Source organism: Thunnus thynnus, chromosome 6 (genome assembly GCF_963924715.1).
Source record: "Thunnus thynnus chromosome 6, fThuThy2.1, whole genome shotgun sequence".
Classification (NCBI taxonomy): domain Eukaryota; kingdom Metazoa; phylum Chordata; class Actinopteri; order Scombriformes; family Scombridae; genus Thunnus; species Thunnus thynnus.
This window is the reverse complement of record NC_089522.1, coordinates 19,300,844-19,322,158: the sequence shown is the minus strand read 5'-3', so window position 1 is coordinate 19,322,158 and position 21,315 is coordinate 19,300,844. Positions and strand designations below refer to the sequence as shown.

Sequence of the window (21,315 nt, the reverse complement as noted above, 5' to 3'; positions counted from 1 at the left end):
TTGGGCTTGGGTCATTTCAACAGTTGTTATACTAAATTAACTTGTTCTTTAGATCAGGGGTTGCCCACCTTTTTTGCTCCGCAGATCAAACCAACCAAAGGAAATGTGCCCAAGTGCAAGGGAAACAGATTTATATGACCTTGATGAGCCCAACTTTTAATATTTATATAACAATAGTGGGCAGAAAAACACAAAAATCTGCATTTCATTTTGCAGATTTTGTGGAAAATTGTTAAAATTTGCACTAAAGATGAAATATTAACTATATATAGAGAGAGACTGATAGAAAAGGATAGAGAGACATAAAAAGAGAGGGAGAGAGAGAGAAAAGAACATAAAATTTAAACTTAACAGAAGTTAACTTAACATTATTTGGTCTGTATTTCCTTGGGGTGGTGTTACCTCTCTTGCTGATGAACTTAGAAATCAATATATTGTTTTTTGGAGGCATGACAGGGAGTTAAAAAAAAAAGCAATACCTCAGCTCTAGAGCATTCAATGGTAAACAACCCCCAAAATGTTACTTACCTATTTCACATTGTGTTCTCAGTTATTCACTTAGCTGCAATATTTCAAGAGTGAACTCCCAGCATACTTTAAAAATGCAACAAAGCAGAGGGCTGTGTGTAGGGTTACAAATGACTGTATGAGACATGGTTTGTGGCTACATAGTGTGTGACATATGCAGTGGATGTGGGGTCACAGGATACTGTCTAGCCGTTCAGTGTAGCATGGATAGTGGCGTGCATTCCAGCGGCGCTGGTAGTCAGAGCTAACCAGCCATGAGCAGCTACTGTCAGACTCTCAGTGTCTCCACTGGAAAGACAGGGAAGCTGGCGCTGCTTTGACAGTCAAAGCACATTTATGTCCCTTTGAGAGAGATGCTGTGTGGGTACCCGTGTTGTAGCTGAGCTAGTGCCTCTACACAGGAGTCTCTCCCGGTATGTGTGTGTCTTTAGGAAGTGTCAGTGTATATCTTGGGGCCGGGCCATGTGTTGCATTTATTACCACAGAAAAGGAATTTATCTCTTGTTCATATAAAACGTCATGTGCTGCTTGTGAAGGCTCGCTAATGACACCAGCAGCTGATGTGTGAGAGGCATTAAACTGGGGCTATGATCAGTCAATCTTCTGCTTTTTATACTTGGTGCAGCAACTGCTACCACAGTTGGTGGTGTCAGTGTACAAAATGTGTGTGGCGTAATCTTGGCTATTACATCATGGTTAGAGAGGAGCCAGAGAATTCACCTGAACTGGACTTTCAAGCACACACATTCAAGTTAGTTAATTAAACATGCAATATGTGTATTGTTGAAAGATTCACCTGTATTAACATCATATGCTAACAAGAATCTAAGTGATTATGTGTACAGCCAAAAACACAACAATTTTGTGTGGAGTTCTTCTTTAAATACACAGTAAAGATTTATGATATATGCCCCTGTGCTCTGGTGCATCTGACCAACAGGCAATGAACATACTGGCCCGGTCAGTAATCACGGTGGTTGTAAGTTACATCCACTGCTACAGGCAGAAACATGAACATGTTGTGAGTTATTGCTGTGTACCTAGAAACCGTGGATCTGGAAAATTACTTTAGTGATTTTTCTGCCTTTATAACAACCTCAATATAGTCACAATTCAGCAGCCACGGACATAAAACTAAATGTTGGCGCACATAATTGCTTTAGCAAGGTACACTCAGTTACTGAACAGAACATACTAAACATATAAACATATGCCTTCACAGTGGGACCACCTAGGAACGATAAATGTCTGCACCAAATTTCATCCCTAACTGTCAAAATTTCAGTCTTGAGCAAACAGCAGATTGACTGACCAACATTGCCATCTTTAAGCAGCAGTGGAAAGGGGAACAGGGGTCAGCGAGCTAGGTAAGAGGTAGTGGCATAGAGCATATTCTCCTCCTGCCTGGTAGGGTGAGGAAAGAAACTGAGGGAAAATAACAGCTGGGAGGTCAAAGTTGAGTTGAGAGACATTCAGTTTTTCTCATACAGGCTTTTGTGCGTGTGTGTGTAGCTCCATGATAATGAATTATTTCAATATCAGTGAGTTCAACTGGAGGTCAGTGTTGTATAGAAACCATCTTAAGGCCAAATGTGACTGTAGATGTTACTACTAAGCTTTTTAATACACAGGCCACTCTGGTTTGGCTGCACAGCCAGTAAGAAATAGGACACAGGTATTTTACACAAATATTGCCTTTATTCTTATCAGGAATAATAACGAATTGTGGATAATCTGTCATTTCAAAGTGTTATTATGAATTTGGATTTCTGTTATGTCAGGTTCCAACCACCTCTGTCAGTGCAGGTAAGGAGAAGTGATTAATCCACAATTCATGACAAGCCCTGACACATTAATATGAAGTTACAATGCCTTGCTAGTCTCTTAACCATTATTTTAAGTTTGCAGGCTTAGCTGGGTTCCTGCCAAACGCCTATGGTACTTTTATTGGCTATTTCAAAAGAAGAAAAAGACAAAAGGTAAAAAATACAACACTGTGCAAGCATAGAGACCACAGATGCAGCCTCCAGAGAATATTGTCAGGAAGTGAAATCTTTGACCCATAACTGTCTGTCCATTAAGACTACTGCATCCTATTTTTACATAGGCTCCAGAGTAGATGATACATGATGAAACATTTTCTGGGTAAAGAACACTGACCTCTGTCCTAAAACTGCTTGTCTGATATACAGTGTATCTGGGCTGATGTGTTGCTCGGGGTGTCCAAGGCCTCATTTTCACCCGTTTTTTTATATGTCTAATTATGTGACTACAGTATTAATGTGAAATCTGTGTATTTCCATAATGACAACTGATTTGTGTGCCTTTGCATTCATGCCAGGTATTACATTTCCATTTTGTCATTTGGCAGACGCTTCTATCTAAAGCGACTTACAAGTGAGGCAAGACAATCAAGCATTAGAGGACAGTGATTCAAAAGAGCCGTGGTACAAATTCTCAAGTAGGTGACTAGGTATAAGTGCAATGACAAACAGTACTAGACAAAAGTTTTTTTAGTTGTTTTTTAGTTGGGTTTTTTTTTTTCATTTTTAACTAAAGTAAAAAACAACTGGAAGTCAAGTTGAGCGCATAAGAAATACCAAAAACAAAAAAAAAGTAGTGCAACAATCAACAAAGTGCTAAAGGGGCTCAAGTTGTTCATGGAGGAGCTGAGTTTTCAGGCGTTTCTTGAATGCACCGAGGGAGTCAGCAAACCATGCGGAGCTGGGTAGCACATTACACCATCATAGAACCACAAACGAAAAGAGTCTGGATCATGATTTCGTACCAGGCAGTGATGGTGTTACCAGACATCGTTCAACTGCAGACCGTAGTAGACAGAAGGGAGCAACTGGCCTGATGAGTGAAAAAAAGGCCACTGACGGGCATCACTGATTTATAAAAATCACTTTTTCCCAGGGAAGACTTACTAACTTACTAATAGCAGTGATTGTGTAGCAGTAAGTTAGCAGTAAAAGGCAGAGTTAGGTGACCTTCCAACTTGTTCGGCAGATATTTTTGTGGTAACACTGTACTGTACAGATTGCATTTACATCTGATGATAATGCGAGCCAGACCACTTTCACGATGTCCAACCGATCCGATTGTATTCCAATCACAATGTGTTCTGTGTGCTTTTACACCTGCCATTAATTTGTGTTTTTCCTTATCCAGATACGATATCCAGATACAGATCACAGATTAATGCCAGGTGCAAATGGTGTTGATGGTTAGTTTTGTAAGTTGCTCTGGATAAGAGCACCTGCCAATCCTGCAAATGTAAATGTTTCCTGGAATATCTCCATATATCAACCCCATGAATAAATCAATCCATAATAACGTTTACTATTTTAATGAATAATTAAATTTGATTTAATGAAGTCGTTAAGGATATTGAAGGGAAAAAATAATTTGATATGGTCTAGTGTACAGTATTCACTGGAGACTGTACACGCAAAGTAGATTATTTGCATTTCAACATACTTTCAGTACATGATTTCAAAATAACCAGAGAGCTGAGCGCTCTCTTCCAATATTTCTTACATGTTGTATGCACAGTAGCCATATCAGAGTCTTAAATCCCCCACACTCTAAACCCCTTCAGCGTATGCGTGTCATGCACTCATTATCTTCAGTCATTATACAAACTCAACCAACTCTTAATTGATATGAGAGCAGGTCCGCTAACCACTGATCCTGATCTTAACTAAGTAAAGGTTACAGTGAAATTTCATCGGTTTTATGTGGATGTTCAATCAGTGTTGATGGTAAATGTAATCAATTGAAGCAATAAATTCCTCAGTGCGTGCTATATTGACAGTGAAAGCTGAGTTTTCCCTGCTTACAGAGCCATGTCGGCAGTGCCTACAGGAACCAGGATGCATTGAGCACAAGCTTCTAATGCCCAACCCCCAAATCCTCTCGGCAGCTCAGGTTCTGGACGGTCCCCGCCAGCCATATCCTCTTGCACGGCTGATGCAGCCACAGCTCTCTCCGCTGCATTTTTTCGGCTGTATACTCTGACTTGAATAAATACGGCTCATCCATAACATCCTGTGCACTCATATTTTGGGATGGCTCTTTCGCTGTTGGAAACGTAGCTAGTTTGCAATATAAGTGAAGGGAATAAGAAAGTTTTGTTTTTGAGCAGCATCTAGAGCACGCCCCTGGCTACCCTGAGGCGGAGAGTGGAAATCCAAGCTGAAATGGCCTGTAGTTCTTCCTTGCCCCCAACTACATCAATGTACATGTCAAACGACTCAGACAACATTGTTTTTCACATTATATCCCTAATTCAGATAGCTAGAGATAAGGTTGAAAATTGGAGAAATGGTCCTTTAAGAACGGACCTAGACCTAAATCACCATGGACAAATTACTTCCTTAACTGCTCTCATAAATCCAAGATAACGGGTCAGTGACATCACATTTAGGTGCTATCTTTCAGTCATACTCTCATCACCCCCATTCTAATTAGTAGCACTAACAATGGCCGCCACATTTCTCTCTACTGCCCAAATCAATACTCACTCATCTGCATTGATCATCGTTTTTCACAAGCTGTTGCTTCTCAAATAAATGCTCTATAAATCAGAGCTGGGCGACAATGAGTTGTGAAAGGCGGTGGAAATGCATGCACACTTTAACAACACACACACACACACACACAGAAAGACGGCCACTCACACATTTACGGGCACAAGTGAACACAAGCGGGCACATGCAAATCCCCCACATACTGTACATATGCTGTACATAAGACTGAATGCTGCATAAGACCCCTGCACAGCACACAACAACACTGTACTTGAGAGGTCTTGTGTGGTTGTCTGGGAGACAGAGAGCAGAGCATTGATCTTGAGGGAGCAGTGATCAAAAGAAGCTGGTCTTTAATAAGGATATTAATCATACTCAGGCATGGCTATGCTAATGACTACAATACAACGGAAACACTCCAGCTCTCATCAATACTTCATCAATTGGAATGGCCTAATGAGCCCACAAAGATGACAAGATGCACAGAGAATGCACTAGTTGGTTTTTATTGCTCAAACAAATATACACCGTTCACTGTATCAAACATTTATAGACTGCAAATTATATACAGTCTTAGACACATTAGAGGCAACGATGCTCTGAAAAGGACTAGCTTTGTGTGAAAATTGGCAGACAAACAGCCATTTCACCATCATTATACTATGAATATTATGTAAATCTTCAATGTTTTCTGCATTTAAAAAAGCAAAAGCTTTTCAAATATACAATACTGGTCTAGAAAACGCTTACAGTCAGGTTATATTTTTCAACAATATTCACTGAGAACACTGACTTCTGAGATTTTACATGACAAAAGTATGTGACTCTCAGTTTGGGCTAAGGTGTATTGGTGCTCATACACAGGTATATAGCTGATGTACCATATGCCTTGGTAAAATAGCTAGGCATATAGTACATATCATACATATCAGTGCACATCTTGTAAAGGAAGGCTGCAGGAAATCATGTTAGTCTAAGGCAGTGCCCTTCATGTTGTGTCATAACCTAATCTACTATGAAATACACAACTACAAATATAAAGCGAACAGATGAGGGCACTTATAAACTTTGACAACAAAAAAACATGGCATCAGGTTAATTTTGGGAGTCGCTTTCACCCAATTAACCATACTTTCATGTCATATCATTAATTTAAGCTCATCAAGCTATTATTTTTGAATGAGGACCTTCAGTATTTGGATTAAAAGCTTGTGAAAAGTAAGAGATGCTCAATTTAGGCTACATTTTGTTACTTGAATGTGCTAGATACATATTTAATCAGCAATATCTTCTGCTGCTATTTATAAAATAACATGTGTGGATTTTTTTTTTACAATGTATACCAAGTATAATATTTCATAATGAATTAAGTTCTATATTATCTTGTCCTCAAGTTGTAGCTAGTGTGAGAGTATGTGTGTAGAGTGTGCATTGGGCAGCTGTGTCTTTTAGGTGAATAAAAGTTCAAGATTCAAGAGATTCAAGATTAGTTGTTTTGTCCCTAGGGAAATTTGTCTTGGACATAAAGGCTGCCACATAAAAAAAAAACACATACAATTATAGTGCAGTAACACACATAAAGTGCATTCAACTATGTGCAACACAGCCCCTCATTTCACACCCTTTTTATGTCCTGAGTTTAGGAAATTCACTAATAAGATTCACTGAAAAGTATCAGACTGGACTCAGTATCGGATGATACACGTTATTAAAGGACTCAATCAGATCAAACAACTTGATTGGGACATCCCTAATTTTCAGTCGATACAGAACCGGTAGTTTCGGTTGCTAGCAGCAATGAAAGGAATGTTTTGTAAGACAATCAAAAGTCAAACCAGAAAGTGGTGCAAGCTAAAGTCACCTGCATGTCGTGAAATTCGTGATTCTAGAAGGATGGTGACGTAGGGACTATCCACAGGGCTAGTTGGTAAACATACAGTAGCTTGCAAGATAATTCTTAATCCTGCATACAAAGCTCTGATTAATCATCATGTTTCTCAAACCAGTGGTAAAACTCATCAATGGGGACAACACCAACACCAGCAGTTTTGTATGAATCGCTGAACATGTCTGAGATGTGGGTGTTGATTCACAGGTCTGGAAACAGTCTCCCCAGCCGACTGATGGCAGCAGACTGTCAGTGCTGATGGGTGGTGGCTGCTACAACACTTTTTTTTTTTTTTACCCAAATCTGACAGTAGTGGTATGTTTATGGCAGACTTGCGCATGTCCTCCGTCATTAGATAGCATTCTGTTTGAAAATCTGCAACAAGGCATTCTAAGAAGAAGTGGATAGACAAGAAATGGGCAATTTATTTCCTTCTATTAATTAGTTAATACTTGGTCAATTCTATATAGAGAATTATATATAGAGAAGTTTCTCAAGTGGTGCAGTCAGTGAAAATAAGATACAGGTAGTGAATTAGCATTTTAATGAGCATAATGTCATTGAGGAAAAAAAACTGATGTAATTTCATTTGTTATTTCAAGTGATTTTCATTTCAACATTCGACTGACTGCGACTCATTGCTAGAGGCCAAAATATATAATATGTACATACAGTACACGGCTCTTGAATACTTTTAAATAGCCTTTATCTGGATTTTCAAAGAGGATATTAGTGTACTGAACGTTTGCCACTGTATTTAGACATTCAATTGTGATAACATTTTAGACTTACTATGATTAAAATGTAGTTGAAGCAATTAAAGCACCTGGTCTCATGGCTGAACATTATCCAATATGAAAAATATTCTCTAAACAGATTATGATGATAAAAGATAATAAATACAAAGATGAAAAGTCTTGTTAGAGATCATTACAAACTTAACTGCTGCACTTGGATCACACTGAGATAATTAAGCCTAGTTTTCTCTTTCACAATGCAAATGAAGATGTGAACTACAGTACATGAAGTCTTGATGGACCCGTAATGAAAAGCTGAGGTTTAGCAGTTGCTATAAACCGTTCTGCCTCCTCCCCCAGTCAGACAACTCTTTATAAAACCAAATATGACAAATGCTCAAAGTTATTGTCATTCAAAAAGGTCAAAATCAATTTGTTTAACAACTTAGGGAATAAAATCCCTCACAGGTCCTATTGCCTAAATGTCTCTGATTTAGCTAAAGCCTCACCACTGTGTGCCTGCCTGCCCTTCATTTGCAGGATTTCAGCTAAGCTTTTTAGCCCTGCTATTGAGTGAACACAGGCAAGGATGGCTGTGTTGGTTGATGGCTTGCTATCTCGCTTGGTTGGTTGGTTAAACCTTATTTTGTCCGGTTGGTCAAAAGGAACAATATAGCCAACAGGGTCTGCTTTTGAGGATTTTATACCAAAATATGTCCCCTGCAATTTCATCTTGCTCCAATCTGGTTTTGATATATATAAAAAACTATATTAAAAGTCAGATGCAATAAACAGATGCCCAATTGTGTCTTTTTGTCTATCCCCTCTATTGCTCCCTCTCCTGTCAGCCCAGTCTCCATTTGCCCTCTCTTCTGACATACTGTTGTCATTAAGAGCAATTTCCATTTCCAGTGGGACAGAAGAGAGCCACACTTCAAAAAGCTATTCACCTGGTATTTCATTGCCCATTGTTGAAGGGGATTATGGATTCTGATTGAGGCCGGATTATAGTCAGATAAACACACTCAAAAAGCCACAGTGGGAAGGCAGCACGCATGCGGCAAAGGTAGGGCATCCTTGTTGCCATGTTTCTATTTTACTAATGAACACTAGTGTGCAGCACAAACACTGGGGCAAAAGCATACAAGTTAGCAGTAACTTAAAGGGGACCTATTATGCTTTTCCTTATTTTCAGTCATATATATATGCTGCTACAATGTTCATATTAAACGTGGCCAAGGTGTCAAATAATGTGGTAAATGTACGTCAGAACAGAGTGGGCTCATTGGGAGGGGGGCCTTAAAGAGACAGGGGCTAAGACTGCCTGTTAGAGAGAGAGGCTGAACTGAGGGGCTACATATAGGGCCAGTATAAGATAAATAAGGAGTTTCATTGTGTGAATCATGCAAAACTACTCTAGTGAGTCCCAGAATAAAAATATAGAGATGAAAATGAGCATAATAGGTCCCCTTTAAACATTAGAGTGCAGATGATACGAGTATCTGCAGGAGGAGAACAAAGCTGAACACACACTCTACAGCACAAAACTAAGCCCTCAGGCACCTAGACAGGAAGACAAGTCAAGGAAAACATTGTCTGTGGGAACTAGCTTTTATCTTATTTAGATAGTCAGTTGAGTATTAACTGCTGCACAGCTAGTCAGGATGCTTTTCCACAGATTTCAATGCAAGTTGGTGGTGGAAAGAGTCGCAGAACTTGCTCGTGAATCAGAAATCACATTCATTGATTGACCCCCGAAAACCAACATGCAAGGTCCAGAACCTTGAATCTACCTCTGTGTATGAAATGTGCTTTATAAATAAAACTGCCTTGCCTTATAACATGCAGGCAAACGTTACACAAATATTATACACAGAAACGTTATACACACACATACAGGGTTAGTATATGTGTGTTTATGACGTAAACCAAGAGGAGAGACCAGAATGTCAGGCAGGTTTACATTAGTCAGCAGATGCAGTGGGCCACATCATTAGTCACTCTGACACCCACTTCTGGCCCCTACTTTATTGATGAGGCCAAGCTCAACAACTACTCCCCTCTTAACACACACACACGCGCACACACACACGCGCGCGCACACACACACACGCGCGCGCGCACACACACACACACACACACGCGCGCGCACACACACACACACACACACACACACACACACACACACACACACACACACACACACACACACACACACACACACACACTCTCCTCTTCCACAATGCTACTGTAAAAGCAACAGGAGACCAGTTTAGTGTCTCAGGTCTCACTCCAGTGGGAAAATATGTACTGCGTGTGAGAAATCGGGCCAACATGGACACCAAAGCAAGCTGCTGTGTGTTTTACAAAATTAACAGTCAATATAGCAAAGAATTTCATGCAATTTTCTACAATTAAGGGGCAATTTCTCTGTCCAAATACCAAACAACCGATCCAGAATCAAACATCTGCTCAACACCAGATTTTCCGGGCAGGTTGTGAATGGCAGGGCACAATGACAGGGTGCCAAGTGTGTCACAGCAATGAGCTCAGAGCCATTTATGGCCTCCATGACTCTGACATTTAGCAGGATGCTGCAATTTGTCAGCCTCTCAGTCTGACTCACACATCCACAACAGGGGACGCTCATAAAACACATTACCATTAGGCCTAATAGTGCCGCATCACAGAACTGTGAGTCTGTGTGTGTGTGTGCATGCACGCAGTGTAAAATTAATGATATATGTGTGGTTCCCCTCACTTCCATAAAATGACTGGTGGAAATATATGATGACGTAAAAATGAAGAAAAACAGGCTGGAAGACATAACTCACACATACATCCAAATGCCCTATATGTACATCTTGTAAAACTCAATCAAAGTCAATTCATGAGTTTGTAAAGAAAACAATAACAGCAGCCGTGGGCTGCAGGTTAATTGGGCATTCAATGAATAATGGAAACATGTATGCCGTTAAAAAGTGTATGTTAAAAGCAGTAATTATCTATGCCTGTTACCCGAATGCAAATAACTGAACCACTCATTTGTAGAGCATTTTGATATGCAGCATCAGAGCCTTTGTAGCAAGAGGCACTTAATTTTCAAGGCCGGCAAATGTAGTGTAACTCATAAAGAGGGACTGAGGGAGGAGGAGGAGGGCTCTCAGAATGCGAAGTCACTGTTTCAGTTCATTCTGAAAGCGCATGGCTGCTAACCATAGCGCAGGTTAGAGAGGAAAGTAATGATATAATTTCTATTCCCTATCCAATGTTTTGGTTTCACTACATTCAACTTTCCCACATTCTCTACTTCTGTAATCTATGTCTTTCTCTGTCTCTTCGTCTTATCGGTGGTATATAAAGGGCAGGCAGTGCCACAGCCATTTCTGTGAGAGAAGAGAACATCTTGATGGCTGCTTTTCCCTCAGAAGAATACTGTCAGCTGTACAAACACGATGGACACAGTCTACTGAAAACTGACATTTCTCTGTAGTCTCTTATCATCATGCGTAAAGTTTGCAAAGAACTGTATATCTTGGAAAGGGTGGCACTGACTATGGAAGCAGTTGTAGGTTTTTCGGCCACGGAGCCAGACACACATTTCAAGTCGAATCATAATCAAACATTTACTCACAAAGTAAATACACATACTCATTCACACAGACAGGCACTTGCACAAACACACACACACACACACACACACACACACACACACACACACACACACGCAGCACTCGCATCCAGCTAAAAGAAGTGTCTACTCTTACCCGAGTGTTGTCATAGTAACGATGGTGTACCAGAAGGAGGCTGGGATGCTGGTGAATTTGCTGGAGCTTGACCCCTTCTCTGCGTAGAACATGACGGTAGCAAAGATAATTATGGCCATAGTGAGGGAGAAGAGCAGGAAGCCCAGCTCCGAGGCACAGCTCTTCAGCGTGTAGCCCAGGATGCGCAGGCCCTGCGAGTGCCGGGAGAACTTAAAGATACGGAACACACGGAAAACACGGAGTGTCACAAAAGCGCCACTCACGTCCTCGTTGTCAGTCATCACCAGGCCGATATAGTAGGGCAAGATGGCCACCACATCGATGATGCTCATAACGGACCTCATGAAGCGGTAGCGGCTGGGCGCAGCAAATAAGCGCATCAGGTACTCCACGGTGAAGATCATGACGCAGGCCGTGTCCATGCAGAAGAAGGCCACCGTGTAGCGTTCACCACATGGCACTTCCTTCTGGTTGGGCACAGAGCCGCAGGGCACTGTCTCCACCACATTGGTGATGACAGAGACAGCTATGAAGAAGCCAGTGACGTAGTAGAAGACAAGGGCCATGGTTGAAGTGTGGGGGTTCTCGAAAGCCCGCCACATGGTCTCCCGGAAGGTCATGTTGGGCAGCTTAGCGTCCTTGTTGTCCTCTTGGTCATCCATCAGACGCTCTGCATTCTCCCTCTTCCTGTCCTTGTACTCTTCGTAGCAGCAGTCACCGATGATCTCTGGGACGATGCCAAAGAAAGCCAGCTCCTCATCATAGGAGGAGATACACTCGTAGCGCGGGTAGTGGAGCTTGCCTGTGCGGTAGAAATTGAGCACACTGCGGAACACGTCAGGGTCCCGGTCAAAGAAGTACTCTTTGGTCTCTTCATTGTAGAAGAACTCCTTCTCTGAGCTGCCCAGCAGGGTGTCTGGATAGCGGTCCAACGTGTTCCTCCAGGTCTGGAAGCGCCGTCCACTGACATTGAGAATGATTAGCTCATCCTGCCGCTTGTTCTTCTCAGTGGGCGCCACTGGCATGGGCAAATTGGCCACGGGCATCCAGCCAATCGCTGCCGCCCGGGCAAAGGGAAGCCATGCCGCTACTCCCGCTGCCATGCTGTGTCCGGCCTGGGGCGTAGGGGGGAACAAGTCCAGCACCTTCACAACCAGCTTGACTTCAGCTCATTCACCATCTAAAGGAAGAGAGGGAAGGAGTCTGTGAGGGTAAGAAGGAGGGGAGCGCTGTTGAGATCGTGACGGGGGAGAGAGTGAGAGGAGGCAATGAGAAAACAGAAAAAATGGAAGACAATTTGAGATACATGAGTGTTGCAATGAAGATGTGAGAGAGAGAGATGGAAAAGTGGTGTTAAAGAAACCGATCTAGTGGAAAAAGTGAACCAGTGAGAAAAGGGAATGGATGTAACAATTGAGATAAAAACAAACAATGCAACCCATAGTCTAATGAGGCGGTCTAGCTGAGAGAAGAAAAAGTATTTTTTTCAGGAAATACATTTAACATCACACTTAGGCTGAGAAACATTTACAGTGCACAACATAAAATATATTTCTGTTTGACATAGAAAGCTTTCATGAGATTAGAGGAACATATTGCAATTTCCAATAAGCATCATCTTCCCCGTAATTACTTTAAGGTTATATTTCTCAGATCCCCTCTATTGGGTTACAGTAGAGAAGCAGCCTTCTCAGGACCGCAGTTGACTGCATCTTATAGCCTAGTTTAGAAACTGAAGGCAAGCAACTGCATCATAAAATATTGTACATTGTTAGTTTTGTGTGTGTGTTTAAGTCTTACAAACAGGAAATATTTATTAAGAGATTTTTCTTAAGAGATACAAGCAAGCGGTTCGTCAAAACCTGTTGAGTTTCTCAGCTGATGCATCTTTTTTTTTCTAATCAAGATTGATGAAACTCATGATTGTCCCGATTCATTTAACGAATCTGGTTTAGATACACGATTCTCAACAAGTATTTTTGACAATAACAGATGGCAAATTAGCTACTAACCCTCAACACGGTACAAGCAAACGCGTTACAATCTACTGAACAGGTTGATAACTAAACAACACAAACTGTGTGCTGACAGTTTCATCTACAATATAGTCTTCAATTAACAACTCACCGATTTAAAATTCTCCATCCAAAGAAACCTTGTTCCAAAGCAGTTGAGTTACAAGTCGTCGTAGGTTTGGATATTTATGAAAGCGTGTCTGGAAAAAAAAATACCGGGAAAGAAGTTATTTAGCGAAGAGATGAGCCACATCAGATAAACGCTGCTGCTGAGGTGAGAGCGGAAAAGTACCGGAGACGAACGTACCACAGCTGCTGTAATTCAGTTTCCATTATGCGAGGAGAGAAATGATGAGAGGAGTCCGCCGACAAGACCGTCGTACCTTGGCTTTTCGGGATGAGTGGTGGGAAGAGACAGAGGAGGAGGAGGAGGAGGAGGAGGAGGAGGAGGAGCAGCTCTCTCTCTCTCTCTTTCTCTCTCTCTCTCTCTCTCTCTCTCTCTCTCTCTCTCTCTCTCTGCGCAGGGCGGTTTGTGGACCAAAAACTGCATTTATGGGACACCTCGATCAGGATGCAAAACGATGCGCAGAGACTGGATCACTCACTGATGAGAAAAAAAAAAAAACTGAAATATCCCTCTGTCATCACTCAAAATTCATTGACAAAATGGTTTCCTGGGCTGAAATAGGGGAGCTTGCTATCCAACCATTCAAACAGTAAGTGCGCTTCTGTGCAACCAATATACTGTAATTTCCACCTATCAAGGCAATTGCTATATCCCAGCAGGGGCGTATATAACAATTCAAGGGCCCCTGAAACCACATTAGCTGGAGTTTTTATGGACCCTCCTAAATTTTGGACACCCGCCAGAGTAGAGGTTATCGCAGGTCCAAAATGTTTGACCTGATCCAAAATTGACTGGTTAAAACGTGCATAAATTCACTCTCATAAAACATCAGAACAGACAGAGGATAATTAGATCAGATTTAAATTCGACCTGAACAGACCTAAGTAGAGAGAGAACTCTGGCATCAATTAACAAGCAGCTGCAGTAAAAAAAAAAGCAGCAATTTAATAATAATGTCCTAAGAATGTGAAGTTTAAAAAAATGAATTTAATATGCTTCAAAGAAATGATTGGAAACCCTATTTTCATCTCCAGCATAGTGACACATTCTACAGACCATTGGGCAATGAATAGACAGAAGATAATAATTTTCTAACCAATTTAATATTTTAGTCAAATTCCAAAAAAATACTGTAATTTAATATTGTAAATTTTTTACAGAGTCAAAAATATGTTCAACCTGCAGTGATTATGACATCCCATGTGATTAGAATTGACACCTAAAACAGGACCCTAATTTGGACATGGTGTGACTCAGGTCCGGGGTTGAGTCACTGTTCCTTAGAACCGTGAAGACTTCTACTCCAGTGAAATAGTGGACCCTAGAGACATAGAATACTACCTGTATAGTAGAAATACCAAAGCAGACATAAAACATATTAATGTAGAGGATGAGCCTCACAAAACTCCACAATATTTTTTAAACCACAGACAGAAAGCTCAGGAAAAAAAGAGCATAAAATAATATTTTGCTGTATCTGCTCACCCTGCAGACACTGAGCTACAGTATATCTTGGTCCATGATATTTTCTGTTTGCATTCCTCTCTGACCTCTGTGTCTACTGAGTCTGGTAATCATCTGTACATGTAAGTTTACTCATGAAAGCAAAGCAAAACAAAAGGGCCTCGGTGGAAAAACTCTCAGAGCAATCACTGTCTGCACTGAGGAGAAGCAGGTGCAGCACGTACAGTAAGTCAATTTCTGTGAACTGTAATACTCAGGCTTACTGAGCCTGAGCTTACAATCCTCTACATTTTATGCCACACAATACTGTAAAATTACTCCATAGCTTACGTTATCCCTTTGGGCAGGTGGTATAGATTGTAACTACTGGGTCGGCTAATATTATTCTGATTAAGGAGTCGATACAGTTTGACTTTCAGTGCTTTACTGAAGCATGTCAATCAAGCCTGAAATATACATGACATACAATATACATATACATTGATGCTAAAGCTCATAATTTAAAGAAGATTAATTTATGTGAGCACACGGTCATTTATATTCAGACTCAGATGGTGTCAATGTCTCTCTTCCCACATTATTCAATGCTTTGCAGAACAATATGCTGCCCTAATTGAGTCAACAGGGATCCTATCCCTCCAATACGTATAGTCCACTGGAATATCAATAAGGTCAGGGCTCAAAGCTCACAGCTCACACACACACACACACACACACACACACACACACACACACACACACACACACACACACTGCAGCACATACATTCATCTGATTATGGATATACAGTACATGTGCACAATATGGAGAATTAATACCTCTGCATACACTGTATTACTCATCGTAAAGTCACTCTGTGAGTTTTACAGAGTCTTGTTTGAAAATGACAAACTGCTAGTGATTGTTATTTAGACACACGGCTACAAACATTCATGCAGACACACTTGTTCATGTCTTTGTGCCCTTGTATAGCTAAGAAGAACCTTCTGTTGATTCAATTAAGTCCCTGACCGTAAACTGGCCCCTTGATAACATACAGAAGGGCAAAATGACCTCACCTTGTGAAAAATGTCCCCGCTCCTTAAGCTCAAACTGGCTGTCACAAGAATAGAAGTTAAAGAAACTATACTCTCTCCTTCTCTTTCTCTTTCTCTCTCTCCCCTCTCTCTTTCTCTCTCTCTCACTCACACACACACACACACACACACACACACACACACACACACACACACACACACAAATACACAACCACGGGCTGGCCTTTTAAACCGATGAGTCTGTGAGCAATTCCAATAATTCAAATGTCATTGAATAACAAGGTGGGTTGAATTTCATGGTCAACTGCCCTCTGTAATTATCCGAAGACACTACACTGACATTAAAATTCTGAACCCTTTTTGTCATGCTGTGCCTCAAGAAACAAACTAGCTACGTTTCAATGACAAAACTTTGAGGATAAGTAGGTTTATTTACCGTAACAATAGTCCTGAGGCTGAGAAGTGGCCATATCAGTGGAAAATCATCCCCAGCAGTGTCAGTGTCCACAGATTTATCAGTGTACCATCAATATTAACACAGCAGTCTTCTGAGTTATTCAGTATTACTGTATATTCAGCCTTTATGACTTTCTTAATACATTAAAAAACCTCTGCTAATGGGGTGAGGTGATATCACTTTTCCTTTCCTTTCAAGAATTGTGCAGAGAGGTGTGAATTGAGTTTCTAATGAACTAATATCAAGGAAATTACATGAGTGATTTGTCTTGGAATCAGGTGAATAAAAAATCTCACCCCGAATTGCAGATTTTTTTGAGAAAAGAATATGTTAAAGTGTTAGGTGGAGCGGAACAGGTGGACCCAAATGCAGGAGACTGCAGGCTGAGCGAGGCTGGAGAACATACTTCTTTATTTAGGCTGGAGTGCAAGGACAGCTAAACTGAACAATGCAGAGCAGCGCAAAACAAACCGAGCAGAACAAAGGATCCAACCACGCTAAATTGAAAACCAGGACTTAAATACAAACTAAACGGACAAGGGGATGAGGTGCAGGTGGAACAGAACAGGAAAGGGGCTGATAGGCTGGGAAAGACACAGAGAGCAGGGCAGGGCTAACGAGACTAATGCAGGGCAGGTGTGGAGGGAAAGTGTGATGGGCTGGGAACACAGGAGGAAAAACACAGAGTGAACCAAAAACCCAGACACAAAATCCTCTCTTCAATAAATCACACTAACATTTTAAACTTTCAAACATACAAGTGAAACCAACGTAAGGAACAACAAAAATCTGACAGACTGATACTGTCGAATCATTTTAGCATGTTAGATATTTACAGAACATCCACCTTCTGTCCACCTACAGATTCCCCTTCAATCTATCCATGTCTATCGATAGAGGGCAGATCAATAAACACAAAGGGCATCTATGGCAATGTAAGATCACAACATAGAATTAAAAGGTCAGTTCATCCTAATATTCAAAGTCTCTGTCTTTCTCCCACAAAAGCTGAGGGTCTCTGGTGGACTGGTGGATCATGGCAGCTAAGGAACATAGAGCCAAACTGGGATAGAACCATAACATAAGGACTGAATAAAAGACTAAATAACTGTGACGAATAAGACTGTTTTGCAGTGATATAGTGAGAATACTAGCTTTGTATATAAATCATAAGTAAGTTGTTTCAAAGAAATATACATCATCATGTGCACACACTGCGTCACTACACACTCAACAAGTTCATCCATCTTTATGTGGGAAACCATCTGCTCCAGTCTTGCACACTAACACTATTATTTTAATGTGCATTTTTATTCTGACACACATGTACGTGCATGCCTCTAGCATCTAAGCAGATAATGCTGTTCCCAACTTGATGCTGTTTGTGTATAGTTGTGTCTTAAAGCAACTCTTAACCTCCTCTGTGAAAGATGTGAGCTAAACGGTCTCTGGTGGATTCCAAGGAGCAAACTGCTCTGATCTAATGAGCACAGTTTACTGATGGAAATGCTGAGGTAAAGGTGACAATTAATCCCTTTCCTCTGTCGTGCTCGCTGCTGTTACCTTGATACCTCTGCTGACTCCTGAATGCTGATGGCCACCTCAAGGCTGGCACCCACACACACACACACACACACACACACACACACACACACACACACACACACACACATTCACACACGCAGCATTCAGTAAAACAAACACAACAGTGTATTCAAACCCCAATATCCCTCTAATGCACCTTTTTCACATGAGTAAACTCAAAGGCTTTTGTTTTGACATTTCCCTTGTTGCGCATTTATTTGTTTGCTGGCTTCCTTGAGCTCAATTATTCATAAATTCCCCACAACCTGCCTTCTTAGTTTGTCTAATCCCCATTAGGTATCTGAAATCTTCCTTTGGGGATTTAGTCTATGACTGTGGTGGAGTTTATCCTTGGTGTGCCAAACACTGACTTGGCAGCCCCTCTGTTCAGTCAGTGGCACAGGGGGGGTTATAGATGTGCTCTTGGCCCCCTTCCAGCACACAAAGAGACTAAGACAGCAGATCTTGCGCTCATTCCAACCCTGTAAAATGTCATGCTTTGTCTATTGATGCCCAAACTGAGTTAGCTCTCACCGAGGGACCAGGGGAGCAGTGTTGTCAGAGAGGGCTCTGTACACTACCTCATAAACTTTTGATTTGACTGTACTATATATCTCTGCATATCACCATGCTCATTTCAGGGAAGTAGCAAGCACTCTTGAGTTTTCACTTGTCATTCAAGGAAGGTAGTTTAGGGTTGAAAGTTTGTTGTAGCTCAAAGATAGGGGATGAAACCCGTTAAAAATTTAATGATTGCGCCAATGTAAGGAATAAATGATACTGCACCAACAATATAGAGTTTACTCCAGTGGGCCTCTGTCTATGTTACATAAGAGCTCACACTGAGTTTGCAATGAGCAAACAGGCTAGAGGATAAATTTCATCCCCAGACAGGGATGCTGGGAGAAAAGCCCTGAGACTCACCTCTGACTCGCTATTCCCAATTTTCTCTTTCATCATTCTGCTCCTAAGGGCAAGGCAATCAGAGGTGTAAAGAGGTCATTAATATTCTAGACATATCCTGACTCTCACAGAAAATCTAGCACCAACACACACCCAAAATCCCTGTAAACACATGCAGACCTACAGCAGGGATCGAGGTAGTCTGTATTCTTTCATCACAGATAGATGATTAATGATATTATACCTTAGTCTTTCTAAAGGTGCGATAAAATATGCCCAAAAACCTACAGCTTTTTGACACATGTATCATATAGTTATATTACTAGGCATATAAATTTTAGCATTACACATTTTTGCTTTTGCTTTTTAATCTACCTTTGTTTGCCAGTTATATTGATGGATCGGTCTTTTGGGAAGGCCTTTCATTTGAAACCGACCAGTTTAATAACCAACAAAAAGAACACGTTTGTGAATTCTCTATGCAGAGAAATTAATTATAGCATATTCCCTTGTTGATAAATAGAATAGAAGGCTGGATAGTAGCAGCATTTTTCTTTCTTTGTTAGTGCTTCAAGAGGGTAATGTGATTTTTTTAAAAATGTGCACTTTGCCTTAAACTTTGGAGACTATAAATGCTGACATTGTGAAATGAAAGAGCATCTTTAATTGATTTTGAAGTGATGCTCACAGAGCATTACGTGCAATCCTATTAGAGTGAGATGAGTACATTATAATGAAATCAGAACAAGATTTAAAATACATTATGCTGCTATGAGAACATTAAGGACCATGAGTTGATCACTAAGGGTCTGCACTGGGCCTGCAGCTCTGGTTTTCTTACTGAGCATCTAAAGAAAAAAAAAGATAATAAAAATGTATAGAGGTTATAAGACCAATATATAGTGTTTATATTTAATTATTTAAAGGAAAAATGTAGTCCTTTATAAAAATAAATATGTAAGAGATGTGTCTTGATATTATACTCTACATATAAAAGAAGTGAATTGAGTTTATTCCTCCATCATTTGTCTAATCACTTACTGTATGCAGGTCTGAGCTGCATTGTCAGGTAGATCAGGTAAGATCTCCTTTGTGCAGCTAACACTTCTGGGAGATGAAGTTTACATGGGGTCTCTTCCCTTGAAACCTTGAAAGAGGACGTACACAGGTGTGGTCGCACTCGGTGTGACAACCACATTAAGAACTTTGGCTCAGCTTTTACAAACCATAACGTCTGCATCATGTTATGGTGATGTACATCAAAGAGGATTCACCTGCACAGTGATATAAATACCTGATATCCCTCCCTTTAACTGGACGACACAACATTTAACTGGTTCAGCCGTTAGCTGGATGGGACAATCTATATTTGTAAGAAACATCATCTCAGAGGAGGAGCTGATCTTTGTCCTGACGAAGTGTGCATACTGAAAATCTTACAAGTCTATTAAGTGTAGAGGAATAACAAGAGGGTGCAGAATGCACTTCTTTGATATGCAATTGGATATTGTGGAATTTCTCATGAACTCCTAACCCTGAATTACAGTCTCTAATATGAAAAAACCCACAATGTAGGTGCAACAGAAATGCAAAAACTAGTGTTCATGTTTATGCCACAGATTTAATGTCATTTTAAATAATTTACTGCTATATTTTCTTGGAGTGACTATCATCACCTTATGACAATGGATGTTATGGATGTCTTGTTAAGGACTGTGTCTTTCATAGAGAATTGCACTTGTGGGACCAAGTAGCGATCTACCTGTCACAGCCCTACCACCACGTTTACATTGAACAGACACACTTTTCCCTTAATCAGTCACAGTCAGTGTTGAACATAGAGCCAGAGGGACACACACCAAGTGTAACCTTTTCAGAGCAACACACAAACACACACATCCATACGACAGCATACTTTACTTTACAAGGCCAGGAACGGAGTACAATGGATGGATTTTCTAGCTTCAATCTAAACACCTTTCATAGATCATTCACACAAATGCTTAGATGGGACCAATATGGCAAAGGGAAGATATATCATGTAAAACGGGCTGTATAAGGTTAACAACTTCAAGTAGTGTTGGCGCAATACAAGAGCTCTGACTTTGACTTTTGTGTGTTTACTATGTCTATTTAAATATTTGAAAGGACAACAACACCAAGAAAATACGGGTAAACTAGTGAATTGACCACTTACTGTGCTTTATTTGTTTCAAGGGGTGGCAGCGTTAGTTTAACACTTTGGTTCACTGACTGTATCACAACAACTATTG

The 21,315-nt window shown here is 40.7% G+C and overlaps 1 protein-coding gene across 3 annotated transcripts in view; it reads right to left on the bottom strand.

The window, feature by feature from the left end:
• kcnd3 (potassium voltage-gated channel, Shal-related subfamily, member 3) overlaps positions 1-13,930 on the bottom strand; it is a 98,683-nt gene extending 84,753 nt beyond the window's left edge. For 2 of the 3 annotated variants that reach the window (XM_067592401.1, XM_067592403.1), the window contains exons 1-3: positions 13,778-13,930; positions 13,583-13,670; positions 11,456-12,635 (exon numbers count right to left, since the gene is read on the bottom strand). In XM_067592401.1, the coding sequence (XP_067448502.1) occupies positions 11,456-12,558 (1,103 nt within the window). In that variant the 5' untranslated portion in view covers positions 12,559-12,635; positions 13,583-13,670; positions 13,778-13,930. Of the gene's footprint in view, positions 1-11,455; positions 12,685-13,582; positions 13,671-13,777 lie in introns of all 3 variants that reach the window. The other variant, XM_067592402.1, reaches the window with a different exon arrangement.
• Between the last annotated feature and the right edge of the window lie 7,385 nt (positions 13,931-21,315).